At 39.5% G+C, this 17,399-nt stretch overlaps 1 protein-coding gene across 1 annotated transcript in view; it reads left to right on the forward strand.

Moving 5' to 3' along the window:
* The first annotated feature begins 230 nt into the window (after positions 1–230).
* LRRC36 (leucine rich repeat containing 36) overlaps positions 231–17,399 on the forward strand; it is a 38,296-nt gene continuing 21,127 nt past the window's right edge. The window contains 4 exon segments of the mRNA XM_066242855.1: positions 231–402; positions 4,405–4,490; positions 14,032–14,159; positions 16,668–16,713. Of these exon segments, the coding sequence (XP_066098952.1) occupies positions 278–402; positions 4,405–4,490; positions 14,032–14,159; positions 16,668–16,713 (385 nt within the window). The 5' untranslated portion in view covers positions 231–277.

Genomic DNA, 17,399 nt, shown 5'->3' on the forward strand with positions numbered 1-17,399 from the left:
CGAAGTTCTTTCAGAAATGGTGTAACTTTCAGCTTTAAGATTGGGCCATTTGACTTGTTTGCTGCCTAAGCTCTACTTTCCTGCAGGGCCAGTTACACCTATGTGGCAGTTGTTACTATGGTATCCATGTAGTCTCCCTGAGTTACTACTTGCTCCAGTGACAACATAATAGCATTGTTTTGTGACCTGTCTCTAACAAAAAATAAGACTGGTCTTTAGTTTTTGCTGTGTGAATCTGATTTTTCTGACTCACTACTGTTTACTCAAAAAAAGAAACATGCTCAGATCACGGTTTTTGCCTCCAGATGACAGAGCCGTACGAGAAAGTGAGAGAAAAGCTGCCAAGCTGCATTTCAGTCAGTTGGGCAACAGTGAAAATTTCCTTTTAGAGGTGGGAAAAAGGTAAGAAAATTCTTTACAAAAAATTTTAGTTTAGTTTTATATATAGATAGTAGTGGATTCCTGCTTAACTTTCTTCATTTCCAGCAGAAATCTCTACAAATTGTAAGAATCCTCAGATCAAGAATAAAAGTATCAGAAACCAGGAACTGCATTATTCCATACGTAGGTGGGACATAAAAGTGAAACTAAGAGACATTGATAAGAGTGTGGTGGTTGGGGGGGAGGTAGAGGAAAGGGAGAGGGAAAGGGGGAGGGGGAGGGGCATAAAGAAAACTAGATAGAAGGTGACAGAGGACAATCTAACTTTGGGTGATGGGTATGCAACATAATTGAATGACAAGATAACCTGGACTTGTTATCTTTGAATATATGTATCCTGATTTATTGATGTCACCCCATTAAAAAAATAAAATTATTTAAATGTAAAAAAAAAAAAAAAAGAATAAAAGTATCTGTTCAAGATATTGAGATTTATCCTGAATGAGAATCTGGCCCTCAGTAGGAACATTGCTGCTTTCTTAAAAAATTGAGTCTTCTTTGAATATAATTGTTGTAAATTCTCTAAAGTTATGTTCAAGGCTTAGAGATAGAGATACTATGAGATAACTTACCATCCCCATAAATGCTTACAAACCCTTTTTTGGTCAAGTTATAAATCAGTACATGGTCTTTACCTATTGAATTAGGAGCATTATGTTACCACAGGCAGAGGGGTTGTTAAAGATAAATTTGTTAATGGATGATAAGGAAAGCATTTCTCTACAAAACCAAAAGTAAACAGACCTTGAAGCTCTGAATGGGCCCTGGCCGAGTAGTTCATTTGATTAGAGCATCATCCTGATATGCCATGGTTGCAGGTTCAATCCTCAGTCAGGGCACATACAGGACTCAACCAATGAATGTATAAGTAAGTGGAACAACAAATCAATGTTTCTCTCTCTCTCTCTCTAAAATCAATCAACAAATAAATACATAAATAAACTGTCTAAATGTTTCTACTTCTTCTTACTAAAAACCTATCAAAATAAGTTACCATAACATCTACTATCCCAAAACCCATGTTTGTTTGTTTGTTTGTTTGTTTAAAATAAGTGATTTTACAATTTTTGAAAAATAGAAGTCAGTTACAAACAATTTAATATAGAAAAATACAGTGAAAAAAGTCAAAATCACCTCATATTGTGCTACCAAGAGTTAACTACTAACAACGTTTGGTATACATCCTCTGGACATCTGTGTACCTACCCATAGATAACATGTAAATGCATCTATTAGTATTTTTTTTTTTTTTTTTTTTTTTTTTTTTTACAGAGGCAGAGATAGACAGGGACAGACAGACAGGAACGGAGAGAGATGAGAAGCATCAATCATTAGTTTTTCATTGCGCGTTGCGACTTCTTAATTGTTCATTGATTGCTTTCTCATATGTGCCTTGACCGCGGGCCTTCAGCAGACCGAGTAACCCCTTGCTGGAGCCAGCAACCTTGGGTCCAAGCTGGTGAGCTTTTCGCTCAAGCCAGATGAGCCCGCGCTCAAGCTGGCGACCTCGGGGTCTCGAACCTGGGTCCTTCCGCATCCCAGTCTGATGCTCTATCCACTGCGCCACCACCTGGTCAGGCGCATCTATTAGTATTTTTGAAGATAAAATTAATGCATATTGTTGAAAAATTTAAAAGTACACACACAGGCCCTGGTCGGTTGGCTCAGTGGTAGAGCGTCGGCCTGGCGTGCGGAAGTCCTGGGTTCGATTCCCAGCCAGGGCACACAGGAGAAGCACCCATCTGCTTCTCCACCCCTCCCTCTCTCCTTCCTCTCTGTCTCTCTTCCCCTCCTGCAGCCGAGGCTCATTGGAGCAAAAGATGGCCCGGGCGCTGGGGATGGCTCCTTGGCCTCTGCCCCAGGTGCTAGAGTGGCTCTGGTTGCGACAGAGTGACGCCTGGATGGGCAGAGCATCGCCCCCTGGTGGGCGTGCCAGGTGGATCCCAGTCGGGCGCATGCGGAAGTCTGTCTGACTGCCTCCCTGTTTCCAGCTTCAGAAAAATACAAAAAAAAATAATAAATAAATAAATAAATAAATAAAAGTATGCACACACACACAAAAAAAACCCCTGAAAAATAAAATTGTAACTCACAATACCACTACTCAGAAATAAACACTGATTATATTATGGTAAATATCCCTTTAGTCTTAGGTATATATATATATGTGTGTGTGTTTATGTATAACAATATTTAATATCGTTTTGTAATATATAGTTATAAAATTAATAAAAAATAGTTATTTTATATTAATTTTCTCTTTCTACATATCATTTTAAATTTGATATCATGAACATATCCCCACAACATTAAATATTCTTCCCGAGAATGAGTTTTTTATTTGTTTACCTATTTCCTTTTCCCTCCACTAGAACATGAGAACAAGGTCCATGAAAACAAAGACCTTGCTTGTCTTGTTTATGCAGTATCCCTAGTGCCTAGAACAGTGTCTGACACATATATGGTCTAAGAACTAATTTATTGAATATGAATGAATGAAGTCAATGCCTGTTGGCCTGAGATTCTTCTCTTTTCTAGTGACTTTGCTTATCTCTGCTCTGACTCTATTACATGTTTTATAAAGTAACCCTCAGAAAGCATCCTTAGTTCCCTATTTTATTTTTTAGTTCCCTATTTTTAAAGTCAGGTTTATTGAGGTTAATTTACATACAGTAAAATTCACCCTGCAGTAGAAAGTGGAATATTTCTTTAAAAATTACTTGTATATATGTATTTTTTTTTCTTTTTTTTTTTCTTTTTTTTTCTGAAGCTGGAAACGGGGAGAGACAGACAGACTCCCGCATGCGCCCGACCGGGATCCACCCGGCACGCCCACCAGGGGGTGACGCTCTGCCCACCAGGGGGCGATGCTCCGCCCCCCCCCCCCCCCCCCCCCCGGGCGTCACTCCGCTGCGACCAGAGCCACTCCAGCGCCTAGGGCAGAGGCCAAGGAGCCATCCCCAGCGCCCGGGCCATCCTTGCTCCAATGGAGCCTTGGCTGCAGGAGGGGAAGAGAGAGACAGAGAGGAAGGAGGGGGGGGGGTGTGGAGAAGCAAATGGGCGCTTCTCCTATGTGCCCTGGCCGGGAATCGAACCCAGGTCCCCCGCACGCCAGGCCGACGCTCTACCACTGAGCCAACCGGCCAGGGCCTGTATATGTATTTTATAAAGTAATTCCTATTTTAAATGTATTGGGGTACCCTGCTTATTGTAGAAATACAGAGATGAATTAATGTATAACTGAATTAACTTTCTAGTAAGGCAAATAATTAGTGCCATCATATTTCTGTTTAGGTACCATATAATGACTGCAAAACCAGAGGTAAAATGTTACTCAAGTGCCCAGTATTATCTTACAAACTCTCCAACCTTGGGTGAAAAAAAATTTAAGTCTTTCTTAGTCCTAGTTCCCCCAACCCATAAAATGGGGATAATGGATCATAGGAGAGCTCCTATGATTAAATGAAATGGTGGGTGTAAAGTGCCTGGCTCACAGTGTAGGTCATCTACTTACTGTACTTCTCGCTGTGGTACATCAATGAAGTGCAAACACTTACTTGCTCACAATACCACTATTCAGAAACCTTGTCTGTTTTTCAAATTAATGGCTATAGTTGTCTCCACTGTAATTCTTGGCAGCAAAACCTTCCTTTCTGTATTTTGAGTTTTTTAATTCAAAAGAAAATATCTTACTCTTTCAAAATCATTCAAACTTAAGCTTGTATCAAGAAAACAGAGCACCTAAATTCTGAATTTTCTGGCTTTCATACTTAAAAGGCTGAGCTGTAAATGTGCTTCTCCATCATGTTCCCAGTAAAAATATGACTTTTTAAAATGGCTTTTAAGTGAAATTAATATGTTCTAGAAATTTAAAAATGTGATCACCATGAATTAGTGTTTTCTAAATAGCATTTATTGATGATCTCAGAAGGCTTCTTTTAAATAAATTATTCTACATGGCAGCTGTAGGGAGAAGACAATGAAAAACAGTGTGACAGATGAAAGTTCTGCTTCAAAAGTCAGTGATGTTGATAACAGGAGTGAAACTGGTAAGTTTTCTCTCTCTTATCACAAGTAATTAAAGCATTAGTTGTTTTAGCTTTTGTGGTCAGTCTTTGGTAGCATGAAGACAAAATATAGTAGTTAGGAAATAACGGATTTGAAGCAAACACAAGATTTACTGACTGTGGTTTTCCTCCCTGCTCTCACTGCCAGACTGGCCCTACTTATTGAGCTGGCCTGAGCCAGAACCCATCAAAGCACAAGCTGTACTCAGAGTTCAATTTCATTTATATCACTTTACATCATTAGTACATCCTGAAAATTGCATTGCCAGTCCCCACAGACCCCCTTAGCATTGCTAAGGTGATTGATTCATTAGCCAGAGACTCATGACTCATCTGCATAATGCTGCTCACACCTGGCCTTCTGGGCTTCTCCACCTAGAACCTTTGCAGCTGCAGAACCTCCTGTGTTTGTGCTATATTCCTGGGAAGTTTTACCTTTAAGCATTATTGGTAATATAATATGATTAAAGCGGTTATGCCACATTAATGGTAATACCACAGACTAGGAAAAAGCTTTCCACTGGAGAAATTGCACATAATGGACCCTTGTGTATTAACCTGGCACTCATCAGATGACCTTTTACTTGAGAAAACGTTCTGTGTCGAGGCCTCCATCCCTCTGAAGGATCTTTTGAATTATATACAGACTCTAAAAATCAATCCTAAAATCCCAGCAATAACCTTAGCAGGTTGACTGTATAGGTTAGACATTAAGGGTTTTCAGTTTATAACATATAGTCTTTTATTTTCCTGACTTATTGACCCATGTGGACATTTATTGACAAGTCATTTTTGTAACTTTCATGGTAAAATAAGCCATTTGAGGTATGATTTTTATTTTCCTTTCTTGGAAGTCTCAATGCATTTAAGTCATGACTATGCATTTGTTTATTTATTTCATTTTAAATAACATTTTTAATACTTCAAAATTGATGAAATTACAAAAAAAATTAATGAAATTATATTGTAATAATTTTGGAAAATATTGAAAGACATGAAGAACAATTTTTTTTTTTTTTCCCTGAAGCTGGAAACGGGGAGAGACAGTCAGACTCCCGCATGCGCCTGACCGGGATCCACCCGGCATGCCCACCAGGGGCAACGCTCTGCCCACCAGGGGGCGATGCTCTGCCCCTCCGGGGCGTCGCTCTGCCGCGACCAGAGCCACTCTAGCGCCTGGGGCATCGGCCAAGGAGCCATCCCCAGCGCCCGGGCCATCTTTGCTCCAATGGAGCCTTGGCTGCGGGAGGGGAAGAGAGAGACAAGAGAGGAAGGGGGGGGGTGGAGAAGCAAATGGGCGCTTCTCCTATCTTCTCCTATGTGCCCTGGCCGGGAATCGAACCCGGGTCCCCCGCACGCCAGGCCGACGCTCTACCGCTGAGCCAACCGGCCAGGGCAAGAACAATATTTTAATCACTCAAACATTTTCCCTAAAGAGAATCTCAGTTGATTTGGTATACAGCCTTCCTGGTTTTTTTTAATAGGTACAAGCATTTCTATATCCATTTCCAGAAAGACATAGATACATTGAAGCATAATTTGCCTTTTTGTATGGGCTGAATTAAATTTCACTTATGTCATATTATATCATTACCACAGACAAAGATTCACTCCATGAATTAAAATGTTATTTAAAGTACACAATGTCTACTGAGAACAAACTGCTTTAGTAAACACAGGGCCCTGTTTCTAAAGGTTCTTAGACGCTGCAGCTGTTGCCTGAATTTTTTTTAATATAAAATTTGTTTTGTTATTTTGAAACGTTAAAGAGGTTTGCCTTCCACTGAAAATTATGTTTGTGCTAGATCCCTGGGGAGTTTTGCCTGTAAGTAATGTTGGTAATTCAATGTGACTAAATGTGGTTATGCCATGTTAAGGGGCCTGCCTCACACAGGCTAGGAGAAAACATTTTGGAGAAGAGTTCTCACTCTCTCAGTTGTTCAAAACAGTGCTTTCCCACCAACATTTGGAATAGGCAGGGAAACTTCACTGTCTTGGATCCTCATCTTACTCTCCTAACCATGTAATCTCTGTCTCTTTCAAATGTTCCTCTCTCTTTCCTCATCCCCCTAAAATAAACATATCTAGACTATATCTTTAGACTCTCTTCTTTCTCTACTCTTTGCCCTTATTGATCTCACCTATTTCCACAGCTTGCTTTATTTCTTCCCTGTACATGACTCTTAAATATATTGATCTAGCTTTGACAAACTGTATTAGTCTCTCCCTGTACCAGTCCCCCATTTCTGTTCAATATATACTTGGAATCACCACTAGATAACTTTCCAAAGCTAAACATTTTTTTCCAAAGCTAAACATTTTAAAAAATCAAATGTACCCCTTTCCTCTAGCTCTAGACAGCATATAGGGTCTCATTAGTGTTACTACAACATTTCCATTACTCAGGCTCAGAACCTTAATATTTGATGTTGCTTTCTCCCCTAAAGCCCAGCTGAATGTTCATACTTTATAGTATGATCCACAATTGACAATCTTTCCTTTCCCTTTCCTAATAGTCTCTTAGCAGGAATGCTTAGTAGCTAGCATTTATTGGGTGTAAACACTGGGCCAGGCCCTGTGCACTATTTCATTTAGTCTTCACAACAACCTTGAAAGTGGTTATAATTATCCTTGTTTTACAGATGAGGAAACTGAGACCCAAAGAGGTAAAATAATTTGTTCTACTTATACAGAAAGTGGCAGAGCTGAGATGCAAACTCTGGTCCATCTGTCATCAAAGTCCTCTTAGCCATTACACCATGCTGCCTCTCAGTCTCTTTCCTCTCCTTCAGTGTATTTTGTACTTTCCTGTCAGATTAATTATATTAAAGCTCAGCTGTTGCCCTAGCTGCATTGCTTAGTTGGTGAGAGCATCCTCCCAATACACCAAGGTTGCAAGTTCAATCCCCAGTCAGGGCACATACAAGAATCAACTAATGAATGCATAAATAAGTGCAACAACAAATCGATATTTCTCTTCCCCTCTCTCCCTCTCCTTCTTCCTCCCTCTCTAAAATCAATCAATTAAAAAAAAAAACACTCAGCTGTAATACTCATACTTGCCTGCTCAAAAACGTCCATGGCTCCCACTCACCTACTAAATTAAGACCCATTGCTCTGGCAGGATAGCTCAGTTGGTTAAAGTGTGGCCCATATGCAAAGGTTATGGGTTAGATCCCCAGTCAGGGAACATACAGGAACAGATGGATGTTTCTGTTTCTCTCTCTCTCCTCCCTAAAAAAAAAAAAAAAAAAAAAAAAAAAAGAAAACGATTTATTAATTTACATACAAGCCTCCCCTAAACTCCCGCCACAGTTTGTTTCTTCAATCTAACCTGTAATCTTGTCTCCTATTTCTCAACTACAATGTCCAATCCTTCGATCAAACCAAGCCAATCCCTCTTCCATAAATAGTTTTTCCTTTCTCCCTCCTTTGCCCCTGAACTAATGTTGTCCCTTCTGTTTGGAATGCTTTAATAAAAATCCGTGCCTTTTTTTTATGACCGAACTTAAAGTCCATCCTTTTCAGTGAAACTTTTCAAACTATTCAACCAAAAAAATTTTCCTTTTTTTGTAAACATACATAACCTATTTTCTGGTTCATATACTCTGGAAATAAAAAATGACTTTTTACTCTGTGGATATGGTTTTTAGACACAAAATTTTTAATGAAGTCCATTTTATTTTCTATTCCAAATTTTACTTTTATTTTGAAGTTCACTTTTATTGTTGTTGTTACTTTGCTTTTGGTGTCACATCCAAGATATTGCCAAATCTAATATCATGAAGCATTTGCTGTTTTGTTTTGTTTTGTTTTTGTGGCAGAGACAGAGAGAGACAGAGAGAGGGACAGACAGACCGGAAGGGAGAGAGATGAGAAGCATCAATTCTTTGTTGCGGCACCTTAGTTTCTCATTGATTACTTCCTCATATGTGCCTTGATGGGGGGGGGGACTCTGCGTCCCAGTCCGCTCTATCCACTGCATCACCACCTGATCAGGCCACTGTTTTCTTTTGAGTATTATAGTTTTAGGTCATACATTTAGATCTTTGATCCATTCTAAGTTAATTTTGGGGTATGGTGTTAGGTAAGGGTCCAATTTTATTCTTTTGCATGAGCTATCCTGCCAGAGCAATGGGTCTTAATTTAGTAGGTGAGTGGGAGCCATGGACGTTTCTGAGCAGGCAAGTATGAGTAGTTGCCACTGTGCTAAGAACTGCAATTGGCCAAAGCTAACACCAGTTTACTTTCTAAGTCTTTCTTTGGAAGTTGCAAGCTTTCAATAGGCTCCGGAATCCCAAAATAATTATATCAGACAGACTCTGCCAGTACATCTAGGTAGTTGCCTAGATGGGAGACAGATGCAGAGTGCTTCCTTCTCCACCATCTTTTCTTGTCTCCACAGTTTTGCCTTTTCCAGAATGTCATATAGTTGGAATCATACAGTATGAAGACTTTTTAGATTGGCTTCTTTTTTTTCTTTTTTTTTTCTTTTTTTTTTTCTTTTTTTCTGAAGCTGGAAACGGGGAGAGACAGTCAGACTCCTGCATGAGCCCGACCGGGATCCACCCAGCACGCCCACCAGGGGGCGATGCTCTACCGCGACCAGAGCCACTCTAGCGCCTGGGGCAGAGACCAAGGAGCCATCCCCAGCGCCCGGGCCATCTTTGCTCCAATGGAGCCTTGGCTGCGGGAGGGGAAGAAAGAGACAGAGAGGAAGGGGGGGTGGAGAAGCAAATGGGCGCTTCTCCTATGTGCCCTGGCCAGGAATTGAACCCGGGTCCCCCGCACGCCAGGCCGACGCTCTACCGCTGAGCCAACCGGCCAGGGCCTAGATTGGCTTCTTTTACTTAGCAATATGCACTTAAGGTTTCTTTGTATCTTTCATGGCTTGATAGCTCCTTTCTTTTTAGTGATGAATAATGTTCCCTTGTCTGGTTGTACCATATTTATTCATTCACCTACTGAAGAACATCTAGATTGTTTCAAAGTTTTGGCAATTATGAAAAAAGCTGCTATAAACATCCATGTGCAGGTGTTTGTGTGTACATAGGTTTTCAACTCCTTTGGGTAAATATCCAAGTATTTAGTCTTCTAAGAAACTGCTACTATCGTCCAATATAATCTGCTTCTTAATATATCTTTTTATATATTGAGCCTCTTAAATTTAAGTTTCTCTAACTGGATTCATATTCTGAGAGTTTATGAGGATATTGAAGAAACACTAATGCAATGGGCTCATGCTACAGAACCATGTTGTGTGCTAGGAGCAGAGGGAAAGGTTTGGGGAAGATGTAGAAACAAATCCATCAGCCCTTAAAGGCTGCAGAGCACTAGATGGCCTGAAAGGAGGATGAGGGCATTGTGGTTGGTGGGATTGAAGAAAAAGAAGAAAGTAAATTTAAGTATAAGACAAGAAAAGAAAACCTACCTCAAAATGCAAAATTTCTTCTTTTTCCTGATTTTTCTCCCAATTGTGGTAAATGACATGTTTAGTCATAATGGCAGCAAAGCAAATCAGTTTTTCTTTTTTAGGAATGAGTCTATATCTTGGATATGACACCAAAAGTATAACAACTAAAGGAAAAATAGATGAATAAAACTTCATAAAATTAAAAACTTTTGTGCTTCAAAGGACACTATCAAGAAAGTAAAAACACAACTTATAGAATGGGAAAATATATTTGCAAGTTATATATCTGGCAAGGGTCTAGTATCCATTCTATATAAAGAACTTTTATAACTCAATAACAAAAAGACAAACAACCCAATTGAAAAATGGGGAAAGGGTCAAATAGACATTTCTCCAAAAGAAATACGCAACTAGCCAACAAGCACATGAAAGATGTTCATTATTAGCTATCAGGAAAATGCAAATCAAAACCACAAGAAGATACCACTCACACTCACTAGGATGGCTAGCATCAAAAGAACAGATAACAAGTGATGGTAAAGATGTGGATGGCAAAGATGTGGAGAAATTGGAACCCTCACATATTTTTGGTAGAAAAATAAATGGTATAGTTTCTTTGAAAAACAGTTTCGCAGTTTTTCAAAAAGTTAAACGTAGAGTTATCATTTGACCCAGAAACTCTACTTTTAGGTATATATTCAAGAAAAAAGAGAATATATGTCCACACAAAGACTTGTGTAGGCATGAAAGAGGTATTATACTAAAAAATTTCATCAGCTAGTGCAGGGGTTGGGAACCTTTTTGGCTGAGAGAGCCATGAACGCCACATATTTTAAAATGTAATTACATGAGAGCCATACAACGAACAACCCGTGTACAATACTCATCATCCAATAAAAATTTGGTGTTGTCCCGGAGGACAGCTGTGATTGGCTCCAGCCACCCGCAACCATGAACATGAGCGGTAGGAAATGAATGGATTGTAATACATGAGAATGTTTTATATTTTTAATGTTATTATTATTTTTATTAAAGATTTGTCTGTGAGCCAGATGCAGCCATCAAAGGAGCCACATCTGGCTCACGAGCCATAGGTTCTGGACCCCTGAGCTAATGAATGGATAAACAAAATATGTTGTATTCATATAAGGCATATTATTCAGCCTACAAAGAAACAAAGTACATGGTACAATGTGTATCTTGAAAATATCATGTTAAGTGGCAGAAACCCAAAACTAAAGATCAAATATTGTATTACTCCATTTATATGAAAAGTCCAGAACATCAAATCCTTAGGGGCAGAAAGTATCCTGGTAGTTGACAGGGGCTGTTGGGGATGAAAAAATTGAGAGTGACAGCTAATTTGGTTTCTTTTAGGGTGATGAAATGAGATAGTAGTGATGGTTGCATCACTTTGTGAATGCACTAAAAGTCACTGAATTATTTACGGTAAATGGGTGAATTATATCTCAATTAAAATAAAGATTTCCCCTCCACAAAAAAAAGTGATTCTGCCTGACCAGGCGGTAGCGCAGTGGATAGAGCGTTGGACTGGGATGTGGAAGGACCCAGGTTCGAGACCCCGAGGTTGCCAGCTTGAGCGCGGGCTCATCTGGCTTGAGCAAAAAGCTCACCAGCTTAGACCCAGGGTCGCTGGCTCCAGCAAGGGGTTACTCAGTCTGCTGAAGGCCCGCGGTCAAGGCATATATGAGAAAGCAATCAATGAACAACTAAGAAGTCGCAATGCGCAACAAAAAACTAATGATTGATGCTTCTCATCTGTCTCCATTCCTGTCTGTCTGTCCCTGTCTATCCCTCTCTCTCTCTGTCTCTGTAAAAAAAATAAATTAAAAAAAAAAGTGATTCTATAGAACTTGGTAATTGCTTAAGATCTGAGATGAGTCCAAAAACAAGTTTCTATCTTGGGGGACTGGGTGAGCAATAATGCCAATACTGAGATGCAGATTGGGTGTGGAGGTGGGGGCCCTCAGCAGAACCAGAGATAATGAATTTGTTTAGAAAGTACTGACTTTTTAGTTATCCATGAGGCACTATTTGGTGGGGTGGTAGTCAAAGAAATTTAGGTCTAGACATCATCAGATGATCATAGTTAATAAATTTAGAGTCATCCAACTTTTGGTGACAGCTGAAACCAAAGAGAATGTATGACAGCATTCAGCAAAGAGTTTAGACCTAGTGAGATTTGCTTGAACCAAGATGAAGGTTGAAAGAAAAAGAACCAGTAAATCTAGAAAAGACTCTTAGTGCGGTAGGAGGAAAACCAAGATGGAGCAATGCCTTGGACACCTGGGAAGTAAGTGTAAGTGTTGTTCTGTAGGATAAGGGTAAGAGGAGCTCTGAACCCAAAATCATAGCTTAGTAACCATTCACACTTTCTACTAAGAATCAGGTTAAGCCTGACCAGGCAATGACACAGTGGATAGAGTGTCGGACTGGGATGCTGGGGACCCAGGTTCAAGACCCCGAGGTCACCAGCTTGAGTGTAGGCTCATCTGGTTTGAGCAAAAGCTCACCAGCTTGGACCCAAGGTCTCTGGCTCAAGCAAGGGGTTACTCGGTCTGCTGAAGGCCTGCAGTCAAGGCACATATGAAAAAGCAGTCAATGAACAACTAAGGTGTCGCAATGCGCAACGAAAAACTAATGATTGATGCTTCTCATCTCTCTCCGTTCCTGTCTGTTTGTCCCTGTCTATCCCTCTCTCTGACTCTCTGTAAAAAAAAAAAAAAAAAAAGAATCAGGTTAAAACCAGCAATTTCTGCTTCACCTCCCCTCCCGCCATGTTACTACTATTATAGGAACCAGAGTACATAAACTTGTCACTTTGAGCCATGTCACTTTGAGAAAAGTAGTTTGGTTATGTACAATAGTGGAAGAGCATGTTGTACTGTCATAGTAAGACATTTCAATCCCAGAAGACAACTCAGAAGCAGAGAGCATTTTTTAAAGCCCCAAATGGATTGAGGTGCTGGATTTTCCAATGCTGGGTTTATTCACTCTTCATTCTCAATTGATCTGGCTTCTGGTAGCTTTCTGTTGCCAAAGCCTGCAGATGAGAACTAGCAGAAGAGCAAACTGTTTGCCTAAGTTTTTGAAACTATCTTAATTTTTACACAATCCTGCTAGGGACAAAACCTCCCTAAACAAAAAAAAATTATTTTTATCCACATTTCCCCAGGAAACTTCAAATCCCAGAATTCTACAAATAGTAAGCATTTATCAAGAATGTGCAGAGTTTTGTAAAAGTGTTGTAGTTATAGAAATCCTAACTATCTGTTTTTAATAAGTTTCCAAAGTGGTCAGGAAACTTTGCTTTTTGTTTTTCCTTCTTATATTTAAAGTTGCTTCACTAATCATAGATAAAAAGTACTGGAAGACCTAAGCATTTAGCATTCTTCTCTATGAAGTAGGTCTTTTTCTTTTCTCAAATGGCGAAATCAAGTCAGAAAGAGGCTGGTTTGAAATGACAAATCACAACCTGGCCTGTGGTGGTGCAGTAGAGCATTGACCTGGGACATTGAGGTTGCCTGTTTGAAATCCAGGGCTTGTCTGTACAAGCAATTAATGAACACATCTAAAGTGAAGCAACTATGAGTTGATACTTCTTGTCCCCACCCTCTTCTCTCTGTAAAATCAATAATTTTTTTAAAAAGGAAGAAGAAAAGAAATGACAAATCATTGCATGTTGATGAAAACCTGGACATATGTGATGCCATCTCCCTCTGTAGCTGGAGATTGTTGAATTGGTCTCTACATTCCTTATTTATTCATTTAGGAAATGTGCCTAGCATTTGCCTCCCTAATTTCTACTGAGCACTTTATAACTTATGAAGCTATTTCTTACCCATTATCTTGTTTTAACCTCACCACAACCCCAGGAGATAGGCAAGTTAGGTTTTATAATCACTGTTTCACAAGTGCAGTGAGAGATTCAGAGAGGTTAAGCAATTTGCCCAAGTACACATGGTTTCTAAGTCTTGTCACCAGAACTAGTTCTCAGTCTTGTGACTTCCCTTCTAGTATCTTTCCATAAGACATATTGCCTTTGACATCTGCTCAGTACTCCATTGTCTGCCTTTTCTTTTATCACAGACTCAAACAAAGGACTATTTATTCCTTTCCCCAACCGGGAAATAAAGGATTCCCTAATGGGCACTTCTGCAACCCAAGGCAACAGTATACCAGATCAGAAATTAGAAACTTTCTCACTGGGGACACAGGTAATGTATTGACTTTCCTACTGATCTGTTGACTAGTCAGTAATTAACACTAGTAAATCAGTGGACTCTCAATTATTTCTGAAATATAATAGGACTTTTTTGATGTGGCATTTTAGACCCTTTAAAAGGAAAAAGCAGGACAGAATGCAGAGGACCTCTCCCCTACTAACTTGTTATCAAGTGTAATTTATTTATTTATTTATTTATTTATTTATTTATTTATTTATGTTTTTCTGAAGTAAGAAGCCGGTAGGCAGAGAGAATCCTGCATGTGCCCGACCCAGATCCACCCGGCATGCCCACCAGGGGCGATGCTCTGCCCATCTGGGGCATTGCTCTGTTGCAACCGGAGCCATTCTAGCACTTGAGGCGGAGGCCATGGAGCCATCCTCAGCACCTGGGCCAGCTTTGCTCCAATGGAGCCTTGGCTGCAGGAGGGGAAGAGAAAGACAAAGGGGAGGAGGAAGGAAAGGAGAGGGGGAAGGGTGGAGAAGCAGATGATTGCTTCTCCTGTGTGCCCTGGCCGGGAATTGAACCCGGGACTTCCACACTCCAGGCTGATGCTCTACCACTGAGCCAGCCAACCAGGGCCAAGTGTAATATATTTATACATATAACTTTAGCACATTTTGTGCCAGGTATTTTGGCCCTCTCACAGGGATGCAACTGTTATAATTTTGGACTGGTTTTAAAATGTCTCCTCTGTATCCAATGTCTCCATCTCCTATTACCTTGCTTCTTTTTTATTTTTATTTTTATTTATTTATTTTTTTTTTTACAGAGACAGAGTCAGAGAGAGGGATAGACAGACAGGAATGAAGAAATGAGAAGCATTAATCATTAGTTTTTCGTTGCGCATTGCAACTCCTTAGTTGTTCATTGATTGCTTTCTCATATGTGCCTTGACCGCGGGCCTTCAGCAGACTGAGTAACCTCTTGCTGGAGCAGTGACCCTGGGTCCAAGCTGGTGAGCTTTTTGCTCAAGCCAGATGAGCTCGTGCTCAAGCTGGCGACCTTGGGGTCTCGAACCTGGGTCCTTCCACATCCCAGTCCAACGCTCTATCCACTGCGCCACCGCCTGGTCAGGCTACCTTGCTTCTTATACTTCCTACCTCTGCTTTCTAAGTACTGAATCTTACACCTCATGGGTGGTTTTCCCAATGCTACCTTTTCACTGGAACAAAATTAACAGTAAAAGATGACATAGAAGTTGTAGGCAATGGGGAAGTAGACATTGTTCAAGATGGTAGAAACTTTTGAAATAAGTTTTTAGTGAAAAAATCGGTGGCAGGAGAATACAATCATTATATAAGACTTACTTGTAAGAGTGAATATAACATAGAATTGACTTCTTTATATTCAACTTCTCCTTTTGTCTATATTTTTATATATTATGAGCAATGAAATTGCTGAAAATAGCCAGACAGAGGGAAAAATTTAAAAAGAAGCAAAGGTTCTGATTAATCCACAGTTTGGGTAATCAGCACTGTACTAGTAAAAAGTTAGTAATATTTTTTCAGTTTGAGCATATATCTTCATCTTATAAAAAATACAGATTAGCATCTAGTTGGTTTCTTTGTTTTTGGAAATTATACTTGAGTAACTTAGAAACTATCTCAGTTACCATTTTTAATATCTTAGTATTGATTTAAAGGAAATGGAGACGAAGGACACTCTAATCCACAGTTAAAGTTAAATAGCTCTTTTTAAATTAACATCCCCAACTTTTTTGAAATTACTTCTTGAAGTGAAAGAAAAAAGGAAATTGAATGGCTTGTTGTGTATCCTTTCCATTTAAGAAAAAGGAAGTGGGCCTGGCCTGTGGTGGCGTAGTGGATAAAGCATAGACATGGGATGCTAAGGTCACAGATTTGAAACCCTGGGCTTGCCTGGTCAAGGCACATACAATAAGCAATCATACTTCTCGTTCCACCCCACCTCTGTAAAATCAATAAATAAAATCTTTATAAAGATAGAAAGAAATAGTAAGTGGAATTACTTTCTCTGTATAACTATGAAAAATGTAATAAATATTTCAAAAAGCAAACCCTGGATGGCTTCCTATTTTGTATCAATCCTTGCTTAATAATGCCTCAAATTAATTTTCATCCTAATGAAACTCCCAGTAGCTCCTGTGGTCGATACTCAGCTTTACCAGCAGGTAAAATAAATATGGGAGTTCTTCAAAAGAAAAAGTAAAGGTGAAAGGGTGGCCACTTGACTTTTATGCTGAGTTATCTCATGAGGAAAAATATAGTATTTCACTGGTATGTCCTTTACCATCTAAGGATATTTTCTATTTATAAGGACTCTCCTTATCCACTCCAAAGCAACTCTGGAAACTCTTTGTGTTGTGGCAATTTTTAAAATAGGCTTAAACCTGGACCTTTGCTTGAAGGTCTTTCTCCCTAGTCAGAAAGGATGGATCTGCTTACTAATGAAAAAATATTCTGAATCCCTGGTCTAGTAAGTTCACCTCTTAAATTTTCAAACTTTTTTTGGATGCAGGAAGTGGCAAGAAGGGAGATGCCAAGTGATAATCAACAGGAAGATGGTAAATATTTTGCACACTGAGTATTTTTTGCCACACTAATTAGAGAAATTTAGATATGATAAGATTTGGGAGAAGATGGAGATGGCTCAGGCCTAGGGCCCTATGTGGACAGCTAACTCCTTTCTGCTTTTGTTAGAGGCTGCCCTGGATGCTTAGCCATCTGTAAGGCATTTCTGATTGAAGAATGGATATTCTGACTTCTTTGTTCTTGACTTTTTGTATCGGTTGACTATTCTTTGTTTCTTTTTCTTACCTTTCTTGCCGTCTTTTAGATTCATTATGTTTTTATTCGTCCATTTTTTTCCTCTATTACTACAATACATGTTCTTAACTTACACAATTTAAATATTAATCAATACTTTAATGTTTCTCTTGAATAATATGGATACCTTATGGTACTTTACTCCTTTTAATCCCTCCTGATTTATGTATACTATTAAGGATTTTATTTCTCTATATTTTTTAGAACCCACAAGATATTTTTATACAGTCAGTGTTTATTTAAATTTATTTACTTTGTTTGCTCTTCATTTTTTTTTTTTTTCATTTTTCTGAAGCTAGAAACGGGGAGGCAGTCAGACAGACTCCCGCATGCGCCCAACCGGGATCCACCCGGTATGCCCACCAGGGGGCGATGCTTTGCCCCTCTGGGGCGTCGCTCTGTTGCGTCCAGAGCCATTTTAGCT

This window comes from Saccopteryx bilineata, chromosome 9 (genome assembly GCF_036850765.1).
Source record: "Saccopteryx bilineata isolate mSacBil1 chromosome 9, mSacBil1_pri_phased_curated, whole genome shotgun sequence".
Taxonomy (NCBI): Eukaryota; Metazoa; Chordata; class Mammalia; order Chiroptera; family Emballonuridae; genus Saccopteryx; species Saccopteryx bilineata.